At 39.6% G+C, this 24,558-nt stretch overlaps 1 protein-coding gene across 4 annotated transcripts in view; it reads left to right on the top strand.

Moving 5' to 3' along the window:
• SIPA1L1 (signal induced proliferation associated 1 like 1) overlaps positions 1-24,558 on the top strand; it is a 148,865-nt gene that overhangs the window by 91,258 nt on the left and 33,049 nt on the right. For all 4 annotated transcript variants that reach the window (XM_018561638.1, XM_018561637.1, XM_018561636.1 and 1 more), the window contains exons 7-12: positions 3,211-3,368; positions 4,446-5,022; positions 6,202-6,476; positions 11,123-11,401; positions 12,594-12,746; positions 24,079-24,203. In XM_018561638.1, coding sequence (XP_018417140.1) covers positions 3,211-3,368; positions 4,446-5,022; positions 6,202-6,476; positions 11,123-11,401; positions 12,594-12,746; positions 24,079-24,203 — 1,567 coding nt within the window. The remainder of the gene's footprint in view (positions 1-3,210; positions 3,369-4,445; positions 5,023-6,201; positions 6,477-11,122; positions 11,402-12,593; positions 12,747-24,078; positions 24,204-24,558) is intronic.

Below are 24,558 nucleotides of genomic sequence, written 5' to 3'. Positions count from 1 at the left end.
GATATAAAGGGTTAATCCCGTTAAAAAAAAAAAAAAAAAAATAGCCTATGCAGCCTACAAGCCCAAAGAGGTACCAATAAACTAAGCAGCGTTTAAAAAGTAGGCTATTTGTGTTCCCAGTGAAGGCTGCCAGGAAAACTGCTAATATTGTGCATAGCTCTGTCCTTTCCTTTTTCCAGGATGAGCCAGCTATTGGATGCCATTACAGGAGCGAGCCCCGTCTTTGTTCACATTCCTGCACATGCGTAGTGCTCTGTATGCCATCACAGCAGCTGAGCTCAGCAGTGGCAACAGGAGAGACCACACTGTGCGTGGCTGAATGAAAAAACATTCATCCAGACATGTTCATTAAAATAATATATTTTCCAATATATATGTTAAAGGAGAACTATGAGATGAGTGCTTTTCACTCACCTCATAGTTCTAGCCGACCTGTGACAATGAGACTGTCGCAGGCCGGCTCAGTAGATCGGGAGGTGAGTGAGCACATACCGGCGTTCGCTCACTTCTCGATCCTCTCACAGCTCTCTGCCGTGACAGGGGAGGGACTGGATTCCCCCCTCCCCGCTCCGATCCTCAAGCGCTGACTGGCGGAACGGACGGGGGAGGGGGCGGGTACAGCTGGCTCTGCCTCCTAGATAGGCAAAGCCAGCTGTCACTCACGCAGCTGGGCGGATCCAGACATAATTATCGGGATCCGCTTCAGCTGTGGCGTCTCAGTATACCGCGAGCTGTAGCTCGTGGTATCCTGCGGCGTCTCAGTATACCGCGAGCCGTAGCTCGCGGTAAACTGAGCTTAGGCTGACGAGAGTTACTGACGAGGCTGGCGAGAGTTACCCTAAGGAGAACTATGGGGAAAAGCCTTAACCCTATAGTTCTCCTTTAAATAAGTACTCAAAAGCAGAAATTGAACTGCTTGAGGGGAGCAAGGTGAGCTAATCAGGTACTACTGTGTTGCACTTGGATGTAAATCTAAACCTGTAAGTTTAAAAGTGAGTGATGATGCTCTGTGGTAATGTTTGCATATCCAATCGACAAAGAAACTCTATTTAAATGAGGGGAATTTATCAAAACTGGAGCCGATAGAATTTGGAGCAGTTGTCCATGACAACCAATAAGCTTATCTCTTCAGTTTGTATAGTTAAGGTTTAAAAATTAAACAGAGAAGCTGATTGGTTGCCTTGCACAGCTGCTCCAGATTTTGTCTGCTCCAGTTTTGATAGATTCCCATTATTGTGTCTATCCAAATTCCATTGTACATGTGTGCATTTTAGGCACATTTTACTAGAAGTATATGTCTCTTTTAGCCTTCTGTAATTAAATTTAAAATACACATTAGTGGAGTGTCACATGTTTATGCTCACTTGTTTCAGTGAAAATGTTTTTAGACTTTTGTTTTCATTGCGTTGAAGACTGTATTTTGCTGATTGCTGAAAACACACATCTGATCAGAATAACTGTATTTTTACCATAAAAAGTATTGCACCATTATGTAGAAAATATTTTTTTTTTTTAGGCTTAGCATCACATATGATTTGAATCACCTCATGTAATCTTTTAAAAAATAGGCTGTAACATTTTGAAAATAAAATTGAAAATATTTTTAACTGTCATTCAAAATAAATGTGGTTTCTTTGGAAGCTTAGCATCCTAAACTAGAATCTGATGCACATGCAATTATTCTACTATTAAAATTAAAGGAAGCGTTAAACTTGGAACATTAAAAGTCAGTAGTTTTCAGCACGCAATACTGCCATTTCCATCTCCAGTACTGAATGTCCTATTAAAAAATAGACAATAAAGTAATGTTATATTTAAGGTAATTAAGCAGATCCCAAGCAGTTAAAACAGTCAGCTCCATAGAGAAATAATTACAAGTGCGCTACAGTAAGTGGTTGGCAGCACATGTTGCCATAGGAACGGAAGTCTGAATTCCTGCAGCTTGCTTTATGTTCACAAATAGAATTTACTGCTGGTGAAGGCGGGTGGGGGCATTCAGAGTTAAATCGGAAATGTATTATTCATTTAATATAGCATGTTTTCACTTGTTATGTCTATGGACATGCAGTGTTTATGCCAAGATTCAAGGAGGTCACCGACCATGGTTTGGAGGCATTGAGTGGATCAGCCTTTTGTCTACTATTGCTGGGTACAGAGCTGTTGCTGAAAACTTGTGTATTGTTGCAGTAGCCTGCAAGCCTAAAAATACTATTTAAAAACAAGCAATGGTAATGGTAGTCATTTTTAGAGTCTGCCTAGAAATTAGCAATTATTTTGATCTAATTTAAAAAGAAAATAGATTTTAGTTTGAACATGCATACGGTACATTATGTAAAAACATTTGATAATGCATCGTGGACAAAAAAATTTTGTTTGATTTGAACATACAATTTTTGAATGAGTTATTTCCTGAATTAAATCCACATTCATTGTTAGAATTTCATTCATTCGAGACAAATTTCTATCCTGTCTTAGTAATATCCCCTTCAAACTGTAGCATCTATGTGTCATGCTAACGGAATGTGAATAAAGATGATATTCCGAAGCAGAATGGTGTGTGGACAATATATCTTCTAAATTTCCATCCTAGTCCTTTGATTATTTTTTTTGCCACTGCAGTTGAAAATTATCATTATTTTCAACCCATTAACTATTAGAAAGTCGAACGTTCCGTTCCGAAAGCTAATTCTATTAGAATTAAATCCTACGGGTTTATGGTCGTTTTAAAATGGTAACCAATGGAAACCAAGCTCTAGGAACCTCTTGTTAAAATATCTACTAGCTTTTGTAGTTTATTGGTTAATCCCTGCTCTTAACCCCCATGAGGCTGCCTATCATAGTTATGGGCTACTTTCCAGTTCCCATTTTTTTACTTGCAAGTCTAAAAATGATACCTGTTATCCAATTGATTTCTTTGCAAACAAAGAGACTTTTCATAATTCCAGTTTTACATAAAAGACCTTTTATCAGATTTATGTTTTCTGCTGTTAGGTTCATTTTAATATATTATTTAGGAGTACACAAATGTAATTGTTTTGATTTAATATTGTGTTTTCTATGCAAATTTGTTTTAAATCCAGGGTTTTTTTTTTGCTGTGAATGGAACATCATATAAACTATACAGTATATGCATTGTGCTTTGGAGCTTTAGCAATGCAGCTTTTATTGTGCTGCTTAAATGCCTAAAGCTGTGATTTTGTTTAATTGCAGCTGTTGAGAAAGCGTCACATTGGAAACGATATTGTGACAATAGTGTTTCAAGAGCCTGGAGCCCAGCCGTTCAGTCCCAAGAACATCCGCTCTCATTTCCAGCATGTTTTTGTGGTCGTAAGAGCGTACAACCCATGCACGGACTCTGTCTGTTACAGGTACAGTTCCACAGTGAATGGGCACTTTGCATGCCACTTGAATTTTACATTGACGTCTGTGTTCTGATTTGTGAAGCATACAATGCCTTTTTCACTTGGTTGAGCTCAGCTATTAACTGTTTGCTGTTAATAGAATTCATAGGCATTAAGTGTAGAGAGTGAAAACACATTATTTTTTGTCTTCACTGGTTGCTTTTGATGTATCAGCACTGTACAGTGGCCTGTGCTGTGCAGTATACATGAGTAATCAATTGCAGATCTGCATTCTAATATGATGGTATTTGCTAATTCACACTGTTCTTGCATATAACCTTTCATAGCTTGATTTATTTTGAGATTTGTATGCTCAATAAGAAATTATGAATTGTTTGTGTCAAATTTTTTAAATATTGCTCTTAAAATATACACTTGATTGTAAAAGGTTTAGAATGAACCTTTTTTCATTTGCAAATACTATTTAAGAAGATGAGGTATACGGACATCATTTAAATTTGCTAGTATTATGCAGATCTGACCCTTTAGAGTGGCTTAATGTTCCAGTTGCAGTTTATGGTGCCTTTTGGATACACCTCACATTTAAACACACCTGAGGGGTCAATCAGCTGTGTACTTTGTAGACATATACACGTATGTGATATGCGATTGTATGCCTATAATAGAAACAAAACACTGCCAGTTTCACAAGCAGCATATAAGCAGGCTACTTGGTTCTTGTAAAGTCACTCGCCACCTTAAGAACAAAGTGGCCTGTGTATATGCTGACCATGAAACCGGTGGCGTTTTATATCTTTCTGTGACTTTGGAGTTGCGGCTACCATTTATTACTACCTGTGGCTGCAGTAATAACCTATCTTAAGAATTTTGGTAAGAGGAGTCCTCTTGTGTTTATGTAATTGTATGTATATGCAGACCTCGTCAAAAAGAAAAATTAAGCAGTTGAATTTTGCATGCACAGGTGGTCTACCTGCCCCTCAATTTATGTGAATAGCTTTACTCTTGTGTTTGTAGTTAGACAAAGTAGAAAAACATATTTTTCTTCTGTTGAATGGTTTGATCTTTTTTTTCTCCTTATTGCAGCGTTGCTGTTACACGGTCAAGAGATGTACCTGCCTTTGGCCCACCAATCCCCAAAAGCTTTACTTTTCCGAAATCCAGTGTGTTCAGGGACTTCCTTTTAGCTAAAATCATAAATGCAGAGAATGCAGCTCACAAGTCTGAAAAGTTCTTAGCAATGGCAACGAGGACCCACCAAGAGTACCTAAAAGACCTTGCAGAAAAAAATGTCACCAACACCTCCATTGACTCATCTGGAAAGTTCCCCTTCATCTCTCTGGCCTCAAAGAAAAAGGAAAAGGCAAAGCCATACTCATGGGCTGAGCTGTACAGCACAGGAGCAATTGTTTGGGGTGTACAAGTTGAAGACTTTAGTAATGCCCTGGAGGTTGATTGTCTTTTGTGCATTTCAAATGAAATACTGGCCCTAATTGATCAAGAAACAAAAAGTGTTATCTTCAACTGTTCAAGCCGTGATGTTATAGGATGGACGTCCAGCAACACAACTATTAAAATGTTCTATGAACGAGGGGATAGTGTGTTCATAAGAAGTTATAGCCAAAACACAGATGATATAAAGGAGGTTGTCAAGAGACTAGAAGTAAGACCTATATAACTTACGTGGTTAAAAAGTTACACAGTTTCTAAAAAACTTTTAACTCTGGCTCTAAGTACTTTTACAAATGTTTAACACACGGCAGGTGGCACCATTTTCTCAGTCATGGAGTGTGGGTATCAGAGTGCAAACTTCAGTATTGCCCATGGCCACTTCTTGCCAGGCAGGAGAATAAGGCATTCCATAGTACCACATAGCACTACTGGAGTGTCCACACCCTTAATTACTGTTACATTATATGTAGTAATGCTCTAGATGTCTGATGCATTCTTTTTTGTACTAATGCATGAAAGGTTCTTATCAAATTTAGATCACACGGAATACTAGCTTGCACCTATTAAAAACTAGTGATCTCAAGTGCTTTGATTCTAAATGTGCAGCATTTATCCAAAGTGCCATAGGGGGGCTGTAATAAAGAGGATACTTAACAGGAGATTTAAAGTGTTAAATTAAAAGCAGTAGGATTGTCCTTATAAATGAATAACTGAATGTGCCGAGCTACAACAATGAGCAATACAAAAAAACAAAACAATAAAATAATCTATGACTCAAACAAATGTCAGGGAATAAATTATAAATACATCTGATGTGAAGTCCTGTAAATGTTCATAACTCTGAAGATATGTTCATATATAAACGGCAATAATGATGAATATTTCTTGTTGTTTCACCAAATGCACCACACCAGATATAGGGGTGCACACCTTATTGATAGACCCCAACAACAGGTCAAATCAGGCAATTCCCTTCTTAACCAGGGGAGGGAACCCTCGACTCCAATCGCTCACAGATGTCCTCCAATAATGTAATTAGACCAGCAGACTGAGGAGGCCTACAGTTCGATAAAGATCAGAGGTGATTGTTTCCCCACTAAAGAAGTGTTATTCAGATCTGTCTTTTATTGGAGGACATCTGTGAGCGATTGGAGTCGTGGGTTCCCTCCCCTGGTTAAGAATGGATTGCCTGATTTGACCGTTTGTTGGGGTCTATCAAATGGAGCACCCCTATATCTGGTGTGGTGCATTTGGTAAAGGAACAAGAAATATTCATCACTATTGCATTTTACATCTATCCTTTAGATGTAGAGGTTTCTTTTGTGATTTCTCATACTTGTCTGATTATTTTCTTTTCCTTTTTATTACTAACAATATTTCTAAATTTCAGATAATAACTAAAGGTTGTGAGACGGTGGAAATGACACTGAGAAGGAATGGACTTGGACAGCTTGGCTTCCATGTAAATTATGAAGGAATAGTCGCAGAGGTAGAGCCCTACGGATATGCTTGGCAGGCTGGTTTAAGACAAGGAAGCCGTCTGGTTGAAATCTGCAAGGTTGCTGTTGCTACACTGAGCCACGAACAGATGATTGACCTTCTTAGAACATCAGTGACAGTTAAAGTTGTCATCATCCCACCACATGATGATGGAATCCCACGCAGGTATTAATTGGGTTTATTTTTTATTTAGATATGTGTAAGATCTCAAATATGGCTAGGAGAGACTAACAAAAAAGCATCTATCCAAATGTCAATTGATATACCTACTCTACAAAAAAATCCACAAAAGTTTCCATTGATCTTTTGGTAAGTTTTTTTCTTCACACCAATATTATATGCAGATCTAATAAAATATGTATTTACCAATCAGTGAAAGTGTTCACCAATCAGCCATAACTTTATGACCACTGACAGTTGAAGTGAATAACGTTTATCTTGTTACAATGGCACATGGAAGTAGGTGGGTAATATTCGGCAGCAAGTGAACATTTTGACCCTGAAGTTAATGTGTTGAAAAGCAGAAAAAGTGTGCAAGTGTAAACATTTGATCAACATTGACAAGGGCCATGTTGTGATGGCTAGAAGACTGGGTCAGAGCAACTCCAAAACTGCAGCTCTTGTGGGATGTTTCCAGTCTGCAGTGGTCAGGGCCTACCAAAAGTGGTCCAAAGCAAGGAAAACTAGTAAACCAGTGACAGGGTCGTGGATGGCCAAGGCTCATTGATGCATGTAAGGGAGCGAAGGCTGGTCCATTCCAATAGAAGAGCTACCATGCTGCTTACATGGGGAAGAGATGGCCACATGATACACTATGGGAAAAAGGGCAAGCTGGTGAAGGCTTTGTGCAATGTTCTGCTGGAAAATTTTGGGTCATTCATGTGGATGTTACTTTGACATGTACCACCTACCTAAACATTGTTGCTGACCAAGTAATCCCCTTCATGAAAATGGTTTGGCAGTGGCTTCTTTCAGCAGGATATTGTACCCTACCACACTGCAAGAATTGTTTAAGAATGGTTTGAGGAACACAACTACGGCTTTGAGGTGTTGTCTTGGCCTCCAAATCTTATTCCAATTGCACATCTGTGGGATATGCTGGAAAGATAAATACAATTTCTGGAAGCCCCCACCTCGCAACTTACAGGACTTAATGGATCTGCTACTGATAGCTTGGTGCCAGATACCACAGCATACCTTCAGAAGTCTAGTGGAGTCTCCATGACTCCACAGGACAGGGATGTTTTGTCAGGAAAAGGGGGACCTGCTCAATATTAGACGGGTAATCAATATGTTATGGCTGATCGATGTATAATGTGAATTTTGGCTTCCCTCTGTTAGACAGGGACTGGGCACCTACATTGTTTTATGTTAGAGAACAGAAGTATGAACTCGCCTTTATGTAGAGTTTTAAGACAAGGACAAACCAATGAAATATGCCCAATGTTTTCATATGGTTTATGGCATACCTTTACATATATATATATATATACCAGTAAACAAAATTAAGGTAACTATCGATTCTAGATGGCAGGTGGCTAGGTATGCACAATCCAGATGTCAAGCAATCTTTCTAATGGAAGGTTGTTGCACACAAATGCATGTTTTCCTCAGGCCTGGGAGCCCTTTAGTGGTGGCCTATCCTGATCTGAATGGGCTCATTTGGGACAGAATAGCCTACAGACATGGAAATTCTAAATAGATGTTATCTATAGGTGCTGTCTATAGATGGTAAAGATTATATTAAGAGTCTTTCTGTATCCATATTTATCCTTTTAAGAGATGAATACTGCACACTGGACCATGTTTAAGGTGGCACTACATTTACTACTGTGAAAGCATATCATTGTTATCAGTGAATGGTCAAGTTGAGTAAACATTCTCACTAATTCTTCCTGCTAGTATGAAATAAGTAAACCGTCCTTTCCCTATTGTAACTTCAGCTGAACAAATAATAAATCGAATCTAAGCTAGGTAAGACTATAAATAACATGGCTTAATCTGGTGGCAGACAATTTTAAATGTAAGTTATTTTTCTTCTGTACTTGAATCAACAACAAAACACGACATGCTAAAAAATAGCATACAAGACCTGAAAGAAGGACAGACCAAATAGCATGTCATGAACAAAGTAGGAAAAAAGAAATAAGGACACACCTTTCTTTTATTGCTGTTATAATTAGCTGGTGTCATTGACCAAAGTTCAGAGACCAGCAATAGAACTATTAGCAGCTTCCACTAGAAACATAAGTATAATCCATTTATATTTGGCTATGTCCGTAAACCCTTTGTCTTGGTTTAGCTCAATGTAATTATAATTCTTTTATTTTACAGCTTAATCAATCTAAACAATGAAATTCTGGTTTGTTTGTTCATTATTTATAAGGAAGTGCAGAGTGAGTTTTACAATAATCTGTGGCTTGTTGCAGAAGCAAAATTGTCTTTAAGCAAAGCTCGTTTCCTCTTTTGTGATAGGATTTCCACAGTTAATTTTTAATATTTGATAAGCTTTTTGGTTTGTGGATTGCTCTGGTAGACAGTCTACAAGAGTTTTCCTTTGTCTCCAGCTGACTCTATAGCTGCTAAAGACATTATTTCAACATTTTCAGAGTTCTGCAATTGCCCTCTGAGGTGTTCATTATGTAGTAAAAGATGCCGACTTCTATACTCTTATGTAAGAAGCAAAAGTCAGTTTTTGCTTCTTCTTTAGCAACCTTTTTCTGAACTCTTTGCCAAGCAACCTCATGGAGAAATGTCACTTTGAAGCAGAAAATACCCATATACTGTATCAAGACATTTGTCACACATTGCAGAAGTCTGACACGACCGCGGGACAATCCCGTCATGAAGTCTGAAGGGGTTAAAAAGAAAAAGCCGCCGGGAGTCTGTTCAGTTTTGTAGAGCTTGTAGTTTTTTTTAAAAACTTTACTACAGTAGAATCGCTTCTACTGTAAAGCAGTTACAGTAGAAGCGATTCTACTGTAGTAAAGTTTTAAAAAAATATTAAATTAAATGTAAAAATATATATTTTTGAAATGTTTAAAGTCCCCCGCGGGCATGCGCGTTGTCACATACACACGCGTTGGGTGTGCCTATGTAGGAAACGACGATTGCGCTACACATGTTGGGTATCACCGCACACGCCAGACAGAGAGCAATAATTCTAGGGCCAATATTACACGTATCTCTGAACTGATGACCTGTGGGGGCTTTTAAAGCGTCTATGGACTTTTTGGGGTACTGAATTCTGTCGCAGTTTTAAGGAAACACACAATTTTTAACCTGGGCATGTTTGGTATCTATTTACTCATTGTAACCTCATCTTTTATATTTTTCTCTAAATGTCATGCAACATAAAAATTTGCAACTGCCACCATTTTATTCCAGAAAATATATAATGGCTTTCAGAAAATATATAATGTTTGGGGGTTTTAAGTAATTTTCAGGCCTAAAATGTGGATTATAATATGTAAACACATTTTTTTTAAAAAGGCCTTTGTCCTTAAGGGGTTAAGAACAGTGGTTACCAACCACATTCTTCTGAAGACCTGTTAGGTTATACACTTGTGTATATAAGAAAAGAAGTCTAATTTTTATTTTTATATAGAGTATGCGTATGGGTAAAATTAAAAGAAAACATGCAATACATCTCTGCAAAACTTTTCTTTGTTCTTTCTCTTTAAAAAAAAGCTGCAAATGCAGAAACATACCCGTTAAGCTGGCAGAAATCCTGTGGGCTCCTAAATTTCTTTTGAGCTTAAACAACACTATGCCTCTGCTGCATTATGTTTGCAAGCAGTGTTGTCAGTGCAGCCCAGTTCTACTTTTCTGGAATACAGAACACCTACACCCCGCCTCAATCAACCTTAGGTGAATGTTCTTGAGTTAAAGGAGAGAACACTGCTTGGGGAATTTAATGCCACAGTGCACAGGAAGTTAGGAGCGCTGTGGCTTTGTGGCAGAATCCCCAGGTATTTTCATGCACGTATTACAGAAATATATTGTAAATGTTTGAACTGCATATGTACTTTGAAGAGGATCTGTCAAATTCAAAATATGCGAGCTACCATTGCTGGTTTTATGGAAGATGCAGGATCCAGGACTGTCAATTCTTATCCTTGATTTACTACTTGGTGACTGGCCTGGAAAAATAATGCACATATCAGATATTCTAGGAGATGAAAATGACAGTCATACAGATCATGCACCTTTAAAAATGAATCAGAGATGGTAGCTCCCTTTATTCTTTCATGACAGGTTCCTTTTAAGATGTTGAACTTTATTAAGTGTGGGTTGTTTTGAATGTTGTGTTTTATGCTTGGTGCGACTAGCCTGTGCTTGTTATTAGGGATGCACCGATACTAGTATCGATGCTGAGTATTTGGGCAAGTACTCGTACTCACCCAAATACCCCGATGCCTAGGCCCGATACTTCTGGTATCGGGCAGCGAGTCATTACTCGCTGCCCGGCTACCTGATTGGCCGGGAAGCCGACTCCATGCTCCCTCATCACCAGGTGACGAGGGAGCATGGAGACTGTTTCCCTGCTAATCGGGAAGCCAAGTGGCGAGTCATTACACGCTGCCTGGCTTCCTTAATGGGACTTCCGCTATCGGTTTTCTGTATTGGCGAGTACCACAAAAAAAATATCGGTACTCGATACTGAAAATCGGTATTGGTACATCACTACTTGTTATATTTGAATGTCTTTGAAGGCATATCTTTTACTGTATATTGAAGGTAACAACAAATAGCTGATTTTACTTTGAATCCATGTGTTGACAACTTTTTTTATTTGTTTTTTAAACTAGAGGTTGCACAGAGACGTACCGCATGCCAACAGTGGAATACAAAGTAACAGAGGGGATCCCATATGAGTTAAAATTCCCTTTCAGGAACAACAACAAGTGGCAAAGAAATGCAGCCAAGGGGGAGGCTGCTGGGCTGCGACAAGTTCCTTCTCAGCTGCAGAGCCCTGTATCATCAAGGGTCTCCTCTATTAAAGGCGATTCGAAAATACAGACACCCGAACGCTCTGCAAACATTCCACGGAGTATTTCCAGTGATGGACGTCCTCTGGAGAACAAAAGGTAAGATAATAAAACACAATTATGTTTTGCATATGCTCCTATACCCAGGCATATCTCTCTCCAATAACATGGGTTGTCTGCTGCAATTTGGGATCTCCATAGGGGTTTTAGGACATGCAGGAAAATCTCTGAGTGTGATGCCAAACAATTCTGAGGCTCACAAGTGCTCATAATCTTTTGTCACATCGCTAAAAATATCTGGTTGTGTATGGCTGCCTTTCAAGGTAATGTCCAGTGTCATAAAATAGGTTAATAACTTAAAATGCAGGGTTGAGATCATGAAACATGTAATTTAATACCTCTGTAACATTGCTAACGTGCAATGGGAAAGCACCTGTAACGTGCAAGCCTGCTACCCAACACTGGCAAATCTTTACATGATTACTTTTTCTTCTAAATTCAGGTATAGCTTATTTATGAGTGTGGCGAACTTCCATTGCAGTGCGGAAAGTGCTTTTGTTTTTTTTTTTTTTGTTAAAACCTACTCAGCTGTGATGTGCAGCACATGAAAGAAACTCTTATCAAGGTGCTTTAAAGCAAACCATATCCTATTTTACACTGCACATATGGTGAAAAATGCATAGGCAGAGATTACTTTATGTGAAAACCCTATGTTAAAAAAAAATTTCAGGTTCAGTGAAATATAGGCAGCTGAAGTTATAGACAATTATCAAATTTTCCAGTACAATTGAACTTTGTCATGCTCCATGTCAACATGCAAGCCTCCCTATTGGTGACTAAGGCCAGCTATGATATTAAAGGACCATACTTGGTTAAAGAGCCATAAGACAATATAGCACTTGACAACTGTAACTTACTGCATTTTAGATCATTCATTTCTGCCAAACCCTGCTGATTTCAGTTTACTTTTAATGTGCCACAGCTGAACAGCCTTAATCAGCTTGCACTAAAGTTTTAGTTTTGCCACATAATGTAATCTGGTGAGCTTGGCACAATGGTCAGATTTTAGCAGGAGGTTCCTGTGTTCATAAATTGCCAGCATGTGTTTGTGAATTTTATTTGGTCTTGGCTTTATTTGTAAATGTTACTGCATTTTTCATTCTGAATCATTTTCCTGACTGCATGTGTTTCATACTTTCATTTTGTTCCATTGATAGTTGCTTCTTTATCTTTGTAGCTAGGAAAACTCTGTTATACTGTGTGCAATAAATCTGTCTTTGGTTTAAAAAAGGCTGTCTCCCAGTTCAGAGATTTATGTCTCTGTGTCATCTGTGGCTCTTGGACGATCTCAGCAAAGTCGTAGCTCTCCCAGCAGTCTTTCCACCTCCAGTGATACCGGCTCCAGTGGAGGCTCCCAGCGCAGGCAGAAATCCATGCCAGAAGGGTATGTCTTTGCTCCATGTTGCACCACAAACATCTGGAATTTGTAGGCTTTGGTTGCCTTCTAAATATTTCCGAGTAGTTTTATACTTCTGTTCCTGGATGTGCAATATCTGTTTTGTTTGAGCCTTTCTATTGAGCCCTTCAACCTTGGGAATATGCCTGTGATGGGAACAGCAACTTGTTAATCCCCACTTAAATGGATTTGTTCTTCACTGTTTGGGTTGTCAGAGTATGGAATTCCTTGTCAGGTGAGATTATGATATCCCGCAGTAAGTGTTAGTGAGTATTAGGTGCTGTTCTTACCAGAAATGGCATCTCTAGGTATAAGTTGGATTCAGCATTGCAGTGTTTGATCAAAGGAAATAATCTGACTGCCTTTGCAGGGACCAGTAAATATATTTTTTTACCCTACTAGACTGACTAAAAGTAAATTGGCAGTTTGCTTTGCTAAATTATTTTGTCTTCTAGATTAATATTAGTATTACAAACCAATTTTGGTTCTGGCTTTTGTGGTTATATTTTATATCACCAAATGGGTTGTTGAAGTATTTGCCTAAAATATATGCTGACTCTTCTGATTAGCTTTATTTTTGATCCATCTTCCTCTACAGGGGAACACAATTAGAGGCAGAGATGTTCTGAGATTACAAGGGTGTTCAGTATAATTTTGTAATTGTTTCATTTCATATTACATTGATCTTTCTCTGCATTTCAAATTCAATCTACAGCTTACTGCACTTCATCTTGGTGCATCATATTGTAAATGTACTTATTACAGTCATTTACATGCATGTTGGCAAAAACTGAGACATGTGCGTTGCATAAATGTTCTTTACATTGTCTTTACAGAGCTGACATCAGTAGCTTCAGTTGCTGTGGGGTTGTTAATCCGGTTTTTAGCAATTGATTTCTTTAATAAATTCATAATCATAGATAGCTGAATTTTGCTTTTGCACATTACTGCATTACTGCATTTTTTTAAAAACAAAAATGTGTTTATTGTTGTCTGAAAAAAATATTAAAACTGACAAAAACTGCAAATTGAAAGGTAGAACAATAAAACTTGCCAGAGTTATTTTGATTAAGATCTAAAAGACCTTTAATGTCAAAACTGGTTACAAAATACACCATTTTCAAAGGGAATACTTTTTGATATATATATTTCAGCAATTTTATTTCCTATAAATTATGGATTGTTAGATGTAAAGTTATTGTAAATGAACAATTTTCTTTTCCATGAGTCCATTTGATAATCTAATAAGCACCAACAATATACATATATCCAAAATCAAAAACTGTTTACACTGAAATGATGTGTTGCATAATGTTAAACAACTTTAGTTTGCATTCACATATATGAGATGCGGGAGCTCTTACAATGCCACATGCATCATATGTTGTAATGTTAGGTGCGATGCACTGCTATTATCCCCCATGCACATACCCATCGCATGTGCTTAGTTTCCCACCACATTGCTTGGTTACCTGTTTTTGGTTTTTTTGGGTGTTTAAAAAAAAAATGTTTTAATTCTAAGTGCACTCACTTCGTTTAGTGCAATTTTAGCTGCTGTAGGCAGCCTATTCAAGTAAATGGCCTGCCTACCGGAGCACACTCTGCAGCACCTCTGGAAGGTCTCGTTGCGAGGGCTTAATGGTTGAAAGACAGTGGTTGCACTCACATTCTATGGGAGCAGATTGAGCTTGTAACAACCTCTGGAGGATGTAATGACCTCCTGTGGCCAACGGTCAGGCTAGTAACAAGCCACAGTCCAACTAAACTACAGGGGGTCTGGAAGCAAGAAACCTGCCATTTTGTTCCTCCCGGCTTTGGGACAGAGCACACGATCTACTACCGGTTCCGAAAGTCCAATGCTATGTTCTTTTGTTTTGCACGGTTTTGGTTCTCCTTACCATTGTGATATTGGTGCAGCTACACTATTTGAGTGGAACTGGGCTATCTTTTTCTTACTCAGGAGCTGTTGGCATAGGGCCAAGGAATTCTTGAGGACTCTGGAGTGATGGGTGTACATTTGGACTTTGCTTTTGCTTATTTATTTTATTTGTACCTGGAAAACCTTCTCTGTAATTACTTGTTCTAGGGTGACAACACTGCCTGGTGTCTGTTAATGTGGGAGCAACAGCGCCTGCATGTCAAACCCAGTTTCTGGCCACTTGATACTAAAGCGAACGTGCAGTTGCACAGTGCCTGCATTTCTTCACAATGAGGGTTTAATTCTACCTTTAAGGAAAATGTACCTAAGAAATAGTTTACCCAATGATCCCTAGGAAGTTAATTACCCCATGAAGCCTTTATGTTGCTGACAATGGCTCACTTGTTGTGCAATTTACCCTATTCATCTTTTTTCAATATTTATATGTGTGGAATCTGCATTTCCCCAGACTGACATGAAAGCCTGATTAGAGTGTGGAGTGTTGCAGAGGGACCATCCATGTGGAGTGGCACATTGAGCATCTACTACATATCAGCTTAGGGAGTTGAGATATAAACTTTAGCGTCTTGCTAACAAGCACTCTAACAAGCGCCTTAAATTGTAAATATACAAGTTGGGCTAATAAAGAAAAGGAAGGTTGTAGTATTCGCACACCTATCTCTACAACCAGGAGAATAAAAGAAAATCGTAAATGTTGTGTATACTTAGTCATTTCAGATAAACAATCACTATCTCTGAGCTAAGCAAATTGCTGCGAGCATAGTGGTAATTGCACTTCTTGTTTTATTATGTAAGGATTTTAAGAGAACTTTGGTGGTCATATAAACGTGAAGCTATCAATCTGATTTTATAATGGACATATAAAAGAAAAAAATGGGACTTGTAGTCTAGGGCTGCAACAACTAATCGACATAATCGATTATAATCGATTATTGAAAAAGTTGTCAACTTTTTCAATAATCGATTAATCGGCTTCCGATCAGTTGGCCCTGTTCACAGCTCCACACGCTGTGCGCCGTACCTCCTCCCCACCTCACGCTCGCCGCTGCCAGACCCGCCCTTATCCATGCTCCACACACCGCACACTCACCGCCCACCCACATCCACGATCGGCACAGGGACGCGGCGAGATGTAGTAAGGAGGAGCAGGTGTGGGGTGATGACAGCCGCCGATAGACAGGCCCAATCTCAGAAGCAAGTTGCTGGAAGACTGCTCAGGTAAGCATGCACTTTCCCACACATGGTACTCTATAATGTATTGCTGGGATTTGTATTCCTCTATAGCTGATGGTACATTGTGCTGTATATTATACATAGGAATACAAATCCCAGCAATACATTATACACTGTATGTATAATGTATTGCTGGGATTTGTTGTACTCTTCTATAGCTGGTGATATTCTGCATTGCACGCTATAATGTACTATTGCTGGGATTTGTTGTACTCCTCTATAGCTGGTGATATTCTGCATTGCGCTGTATAGAGGACTACAAATCCCAGCAATAATACATTATACAGTGGTGCAATGCTGAATACCACCAGCTATAGAGGACGACAAAACCCAGTAATAGTACATTATACAGCGCAATGCAGAATGCCTCCAGCTATTATGTACTATTGCTGGGATTTGTTGTATTCCTCTATAGCTGGTGGTATTCTGCATTCATTGCTGTATAATTTTACACTTTCCATTTCACTATATTGCACACCACACTATCTTTCTTTTTTACTTCCACCGCTCCAAGCTTGCTCCTGTGATGGACTACAATCTCACTACAAACTAGTAGTCCCATCACTGGAGCCTTTTTTAAAACTTTATTTTATTGTGTATCCGATTAACCGATTAATCGAACCTAATAATCGGCTAACTAATCGATTTTGAAAATAATCGTTAGCTGCAGCTCTATTGTAGTCTCTCCACTCACAGATCCTGTGACAGGATCTGGCCATGAATGGTGCGCCAAATTCAGAAGATTACCGCAGCCTGCAGAGAGAACAATTCAGCAATTCAGATAAATACGGTGGGAGGCTGGGGTTGTGACCATGTTCTATTTTACACTCTTAATATGGGTGTAACATTTAAATATGGTATGAAAAGTTAACTTATAATTCATGCTTAATGTGTATACTCAGAGAAGAAAAAATGGTGGTGCAAGCTTGATGGACTACCTGGTCTATTTTTAAGTTAACACTTTTATGTTAAGTAGAGAAAATGTATATAGATATGGGGCTTTTAAGGTACCAAGTGACAAAACCAAGAGATTACAACATCATAGGTGGCATTTACATTGTTCTGGACCCTAAATTTGGGACCAGCTTTGTATGGGGCATATCAAGGCAGCATTAAAAACTCCCAAGGCAGCATTAAAAAAAAATCCCAGATGCACCGGTAACCGTTATGGGATACACATTCTTTTTGGGACATGTATTAATTTCCCTTCAGAAATGTGATGGCATGGGGATTATGGACTACCTGATTTTTTATATAGATATCTATATATAGATATATATATTCACACACTAAACACATACACTGATGCATTGATGGAAAATGTGCTGTAGCACCACTGACAATGGTCCCAGCTTTTAACTTTGGTCATCTCAATACATTCAGTTGTTGGGAGTTCCCTTCTTGATTGCTTGTAGGATTGGCTACTTAAATGTGTATGTTTACAAGGCCTGTGCGATAATTACCACCACTGCATTTACTGTGTGGTTACAGGAAAAGCTGCCCATGGCAAACACTTAGCTGCCTTGTTTAATTTCTCAGTGAATGTAGGTGAAATACATACTCACCACAGTATAGGACTAAGTATGAAGTGTATTTCTGCTTTTGCAGACAAATTCGGATGACACCTACCACTTGTTAAATGTTCCCAGTAATATTGCATAACTTGCAAGAAATGCTTACCTTTTTAAGGGTTTTTACTTTAGAAATTGAATCTAGCTTCCCCCCTATGTAATGTTAAGGAGAGGGGTGAGGAGTTATTGATAACCATAATTAATCCGGTCTGTACTGTGCTAGCAGATTATCATTATCAGCTTTAAACTAGAGTTCAACACTTTCTGTTATAACAAAGAGCTAAAGAGCTCAAGGCTCATGTTTTGTATTGAATGTTAATGAGGGGACACTCGCTATGTCACTCTGAAAATGTTCAGAATAGCTTGCAGTCCTGCTCCAAAGTAGAAAGGTAAGAAGTATTTTTGGATTATTTTTAGGTATGCTGTGTGAATGGGAACACATAACAAACCTATAGTGCGGAGTTGTTAAATGTGGCTTGCAAAGCGTCACTATACTTTAAGTGCCTGTTCACACGACGTCCGTTTTGTGTGCTTACCTGATCCATACGCTCCTGCATCCCAATGTATCCCTATGTGTTTTATGGGCTACAGTTCTCATGTGCGCAGTCCGTTCAGCTGCATGTCACATTTTGTACGGTCAGGAAACGCAAACGCGTCTAAAGCGCGCTAAAAACGCACTGCAGCTAACATACTAACAGCCCCACTCCAGCAAAAAAAAATTATTTTACTGGAACGCGGCCAAAACGCACTGCATCAGTAGCACCGCGTCTGCAGATCCGGACCTGATCAGGACCTGAAACTCATGTGAACAGGCCCTAAAGGGCCAATTTACCCTGCAGTTTTATCATGTTATAGGTAGAGTCTAACAGACTGGACTGTCCCCTATATTTTATATTTATTGTTCTTGAGGACTATAGCTGAGTGGTCTCTCTGCCATAGTTTCAGGCTGTGTGCCTCCTCAAGTTGTAAAGTTACCTCTCCTTGTGTGGCATTTTCCTTTTTAGGAAAAACAAAATTTGACATGGAGAGTAGAGACAAAAGTCCCATAATAACTGGTGATGCATTTTGAATCTTTTAGCACATGGATCTGACCAAAGGAGCATTCAAGACCTATAACAAACTTTGATTTAAAGTGAAACTTAATCCAAAACTTTTTTTCTTGTTCTGGGTAGAAGGGAGAATAGTTAGAACCTTTATCAGGTTTTTATTGTAGTCTTTGTCTCCATTAGGGAGATTCTTTTTTAATTTTATTGCCTAGTAAGTTGCGCTGTCAAAGAGTAGGATTGTTGGGGGAAATCCAACATTTAATAATTATGCCCGGTTCTAGTGACAACTGTCAAATGTGGGATTTCCTCCCATTTCCTATTTTTCTCTGGGACACCAAATGTGATAATCTACGTAAGGGACATCTGACTGAGGACTAAACCTGTCCCTACTTTGTCCAACACTAGATAAAAACATTTTTGGCTCTAATTCCACTTTTACTCCACCATCTACCAAAATGTAAAATATCAGTTTTCGAAAGACAGACCCTTTACTTACAAAAGTACTTAAACAAGGAAAAAGTGAATGAATCACTTCAGAAATCGATTCATATAAGTTTTGAACTCGCCTATTACATGGACCAGTTTAGGTCCAATGTTATTTTTTTCAAGCCGTAGCTTGATAAAATGTTCTTTTGCACCTAAACATTGTGCTGTGCTGGGCTAACACACCCACCTGAATTGATTCCCAAGGCTGTCTTGCCCTTTTATTCAATGCCTAGACTACCTTTGTGTATACATTATGGTCTCCCTAGGTAGTCATGCTGTAAATTTGGGGACCGGCTTCTTTTTCCATTTCATAGCGATTAGAAAAATGGAGGTCAGTGTGTCTGATAGTCTAGAATCAAGAATAAATTTAGCCGAGCAAGTAATCACAGCAGTGTGCCATCCTTGTAATGAATGACTGTGGCCACGGTGTCACATCTCAGGACCCAAACAGGTGTGACAAAGAAATGTGTTGTGTCTTTGGTTATAATGGTATGTTTTCTTCAAACAAAATAATGTGCTGTTAATCTCCAGCATTGCTGTTGATTGCTTTGGCAGCTGGAATTTTACAAAGCAGGCATTTATAGCCTGTTCAGTAAAAAAATTGTGGCTGGAGGAATGGACAGAAGGCATTAACTTTATTGAAATTGAACAAAATACAGGATTGTCTATAATATGTGTGGACATATTAGGATTCTGTCTTCGTTTCCTACACAGTATTGTTCAGCTTTTTGAGCTCTCCGTAATCTAACTGTTTTCCACGTTGAAGAATGGAGTGACAGATTGGCATTTTCTGGAAAGCCCAGTGTGACGGACATTATTAGTGATCTGATTTACACGCCCGTAGGCATTTCAGATTGCATCAGTCATTAACTTCGTTTTTACTAAACTAGTACAACCTATGGCAAAGTGTAATGATCTGTGTTGGGCTACCACAGCCAATCAGATTATCTCCTTACAATATCAGAAATGGGAATAATATGTGCCTACCCATCATTACAGTATATTATGGTACTGGTAGTGTTATAGTTAAACTATGTGGCAAAACAGATTGGAGCATTTTAAAATTGTTGGCCTGCAATCTTTCCATCACTAAAGCTTTTTTTTTCTATCAGCCTATGGTCAGATGGAAAAAAGTGCAACAGATTCCTCCATCTACGCTTAACTGTGTCGCTGGGCAATACCTGGACAATCTGATTGGATGCAGGCATTGTTCAGGTATTTTGAAAGCCAACGGGGCCAACTAGCAAGATACTGAAGCTTGGCCCGGTGCAAGATTCCTCCATCCACACAGTTTAGTGTGTATGACCAGCTTTAGACTGACCTTTAGGCTGCTTGTATGCCTATGTTATATGTGATATTGCCATGATATAGCCAGTTCGAGGATCATTTGGACTGGCTTCTAACACAGCAAAATTTAAACTTTAGACATTTCCTATCATGCTGGAAAATTCCTCAATACTGACATTTCCACATTGGACATCAGTGACATTACCAAGAGCTGGGTGTTCCTCCAAAATGAAAAAACAAGAAAACTGGTCCAGGAGGCTGCCAAGAAGCCTACAGCAACAATGAAGGAGCTGCAGGAATGTCTGGCAAGTACTGATTGTGTACTACATGTGTCAACAATCTCCTGTATTCTTCATATCCCTGGTATCTGGGATAGGGTGGCAAGTTGGAAGCCTTTTCTTACTAAGAAAAACATCCCAGCCTGGCTACATTTTGCAAAAACCTACACCAAGTCTGGCAAAAGCATGTGGAAAAATGTGTTATGGTCTGATGAGACCAAGATTGCACTTTTTGGTCATAATTCTAAAAAGTATGCTTGGCGCAGAAACAACACTATGCATCAACAAAAGACAACCATACCCACAGTGAAGCATGGTGGTGGCAGCATTATACTTTGTGGCTGTTTTTCTTCAGCTGGAACTGGGGGTTTAGTCAAGGTGGGGAGTGACTTATGAATAGTTCCAAATATCAGTCAATTTAGGCGCAAAACCTTCAGGCCTCTGCTAAAAAGCTGAAGATGAAGAGGAATTCTACCTTTCAGCACAACGGCCCAATGCATACCTCCAAATCAACAAAAGAATCGTTTTTTTTTTCCCATGAGATGATCAAAGTTTTAGAATGGCCCAGCCAAAGCCCAGACCTGAATACAATTAAAAATCTGTGGGTGACGTGAAGATACCGGAGATGACCTCACAATCTGACAGATATAGAACGCTTTTGCAAGCAAGAGTGGGCAAAGATTTCCAAAAGCAAAATATGCCATACTGATGGACTCCTTATTTAAAAGACTGAATGCTGTCATAAAATCAAAAGGTGCTTCAACACAAATAATTTTAAGGGTGTGCATATTTAGGCAACCATGGGCCACCATGTTATTGTAAAATGTCCATTTTTATTTTTCCCCCTTTGAAGATTTCAGTTTGTTTTTAGTTGGAATGCATGGATTATAGGCCACATTAAAGGTGGAAAAATTCTGAAGTGATATATCTTGGGCTGATTTTTTTTTTATATATCTATACAGGGGTGTGTAGACTTTTTTTTTTTTTTATCCACAGCATTCATTGCCTTTTCCAATGGATCCTGTGGTCATGGCAAGTGGGATGACTCAGCATTCTTAGAAAGACAATATGATGTCCTATTTAACCACAATATCTGCCTGTCTCTTCGTAGCTCAGTCCTGCTCTTCCCATAGCTTATCTGCAAAACTGTTGGTTGGAGTGTGCAATATATATATGTACAAAAGTATTTTTATTTTGGAAGTGGAAGTACTAATGTGATTTGTGGTTGATTTTACCTTAAAAGGTTAGTCAATACAAAATTGTCCAATGAACTGAATCGACTACTGTATTACATACAGAGTATATTTTGGATGCTCCAGTGGCTTTAGTCCCCAGACTCTATTCATATCCACCTTGAAGTTTTGGAGTGTTCCTACCCATTATATTGCCTCCTTCCTATTATCAGATAAGTTCAGAACTAAACTAGGAGCGCCAGACTGCCCTGTAACTCTCGCAATCTGTGTAAACTTTAAAGGAGATTTCTCACTAAGCGTTGCTAATAGACCTAAGAAACTGCTATGTGATTTAACTAGGGCTGGTAATGATTAAAATTTTTGTGTTCGATTAATTGAAAACATTTTTAATCGATTAATTTCGATTAATTATAACGCACATACAGATCCAACTACATTGGCCTGTGCACATACAGCACAGCAATGAAGTTATAAAATGAACTAGGATCACACTAATCCAGCACGTTATTAATCTCACGTGCCCCACTCAATATGGCCGCCGCTTGAGTGGGGCAACTCAGAATAATAACGTGCTGGATTAGTGTGATCCTTGTTCATTTTATTACTTCATTGCTGTATGTTTATAGGCCAATGCCTTGGCTGGTGCTCATGCAGAATGTTTCTTGGGCAAACTCACAGGCCCAAGTGGCTCTGTCAGCTAACGAAGGGGGGAGGAGTCCGGTTACGTCACGGACATCAACGTCATTGGACTCCTCCCCTTCCCTCCGTTAGCCGTCACCGGACTCCTCCCACCTTCCCTTCGTTAGCCGACGGAGCCACTTGGGAAAGGGGGGAGGAGTCTGGTGACGTCACTGGATCGCCGACGGGACTCCCGCAAGCGCATCAGTTTGAAGTGCTTCTGAGATCATTCAGAATTCAATAACCGGTGCATTTGACTTGTAGTTGACCACTTTTTGACTTGCTTTAAGAACTGGGAAGTTACAAAATTAACTCTTGCAGTGGGGCCACCCCTGCCATTCAAGAGCTAACTGCTCGTTTTTTGATATGGTATAAAATAAATTACTCACCCGATCCTCGATCCTCCCTGAATGCAAGACAGGTCTCCGCCAGTGGTCTAAGGATCCATGAGGAATCACGCCTAATACAGTGCATTAGACGCGAGGACGCTGAGAGACATTTTATCACCGATGGAGAGAGGTGAGTGGTCTCTGCCGCAGGATCAAGGCTCCGGTGAGTAGAACTTCTTTATTTTAGGCCTTGGAGAGAACCAAGCAGTCAACTCTTGCAGGGTGGGGGTAGCCCCACAGCAAGGGTTATTTTGCTGTGGGGCTACCTCCTGTCAGGGCCCGGCTTTGGAAGTGTAAGGTGGATCACAGCTGCGGTTCCAACAGTGTCTCTAGTGCGGTGGTCAGGCTAGAATCCCCGGCGGCTCTCTCAATCATAAACGGAGAGTTGGGGATTTAGTCATCATGGACCGCTAGTAATAGTCGGCAGTAACAGGAGAAGTAGTTTAGTGATTATTAATTTATACGCCTAATCTTGGCAATCCTATCGTGATACAGTATCTATGACGGATATCAGAAGCAATCCCCTTCACACAGCATATATAGCTTAAGTATGGCAAAGCAGGCAGGTGATACCCAAAGTCTCCACCAGAGGGCAGCGTATATGAGCCAAGTCAATTGGTGAGTTCAAATAGCAGATACTTGCGGTTTGGTGGTATGAGCGATCATCTGCATGCAAGAGGAGTCCAGTGGCGGCTGGTTGCAGGGGAGCTCTGAGGATCCGTGTAGAGAGGTTCGAGGCTGATGGTTGGTGAGGTTCCTGGGGTGTTTGGGCTATGATCCCAATCATTGAACACCCCACAGCATCTTTGACAGGTTTAAATAGCCCGCGGCCGTGACGTCACGCGGCCGTGGGCTACTTCCGCGTTCCAGCTTGGAACGCATAGTACTTCCGTCAAGGGGGAGGAGGAGTGCGGTGGTCACCGCGGCCGATGCGCTCCAGCCTGGAACGCAGTCGGGAGGAGCCAGGAACCCGTGGGTCATTACACCTCCACACTGCAAGGGTTGCAGTGTGGGGGTAGCCCCACAGCAAGGGTTCATTTTGTAACTGCCCAGAGTTCTTATTTAAGCAAGTTTTGTATTTCTATAAACTTGTATGGGATTGCAAAACCTGCTTGAAGCAAATCTATCCTGTCAACATAGGCCGATAGGTGTATAGACTTTGAAATAAAAACAACTGCCTATATTTTGTCTGTAACTTTACATATCTTCTCTTATGACAGGTTTGGAGTTGGTCGTAGATCACCAGCTTCCATCGACAGGCAAAACACCCAGACCGATTTGTTGGGTGGTGGAAAGTCGACTCCGAACTGGCAGAGGAGTGAGGACAATGTTGTTGATCAAATAGGTATGCATGTTTAGTCAATACAGCATCACTGATTACATGTTTAATACCCAGCAAGTGGCAACAGAATTCAAGATCAACTGTTGAATATCTACTAATGGCTACATAAATGCAGTATAAAGAATATATTTTATCTGAGAGACCATGTATGGGTAGTGAGCAGGTCCAGTGATGTGATGATGTTAGGATGTTCTGTATTGGATCATAAAGCTGAGCAGTAGCTGCAGGAAAAGATTCAGTGGTATGCAAGCCTTTCTCTTTCCAATCTGTGGTAGCAGTATGGCCTTCACAATATTAGAAGAAAGTTGGTTTGAAAGTCATGAAAAGTATTCTTTTGTGTATATATTTCTTTTAGGGA

The sequence above is a fragment of the Nanorana parkeri genome, unplaced genomic scaffold (genome assembly GCF_000935625.1).
Source record: "Nanorana parkeri isolate BGI_ZX_2015 unplaced genomic scaffold, ASM93562v1 scaffold535, whole genome shotgun sequence".
NCBI lineage: Eukaryota > Metazoa > Chordata > Amphibia > Anura > Dicroglossidae > Nanorana > Nanorana parkeri.
Note: the sequence above shows the minus strand (reverse complement) of the source record. Positions and strands in the feature narration are given on the sequence as shown.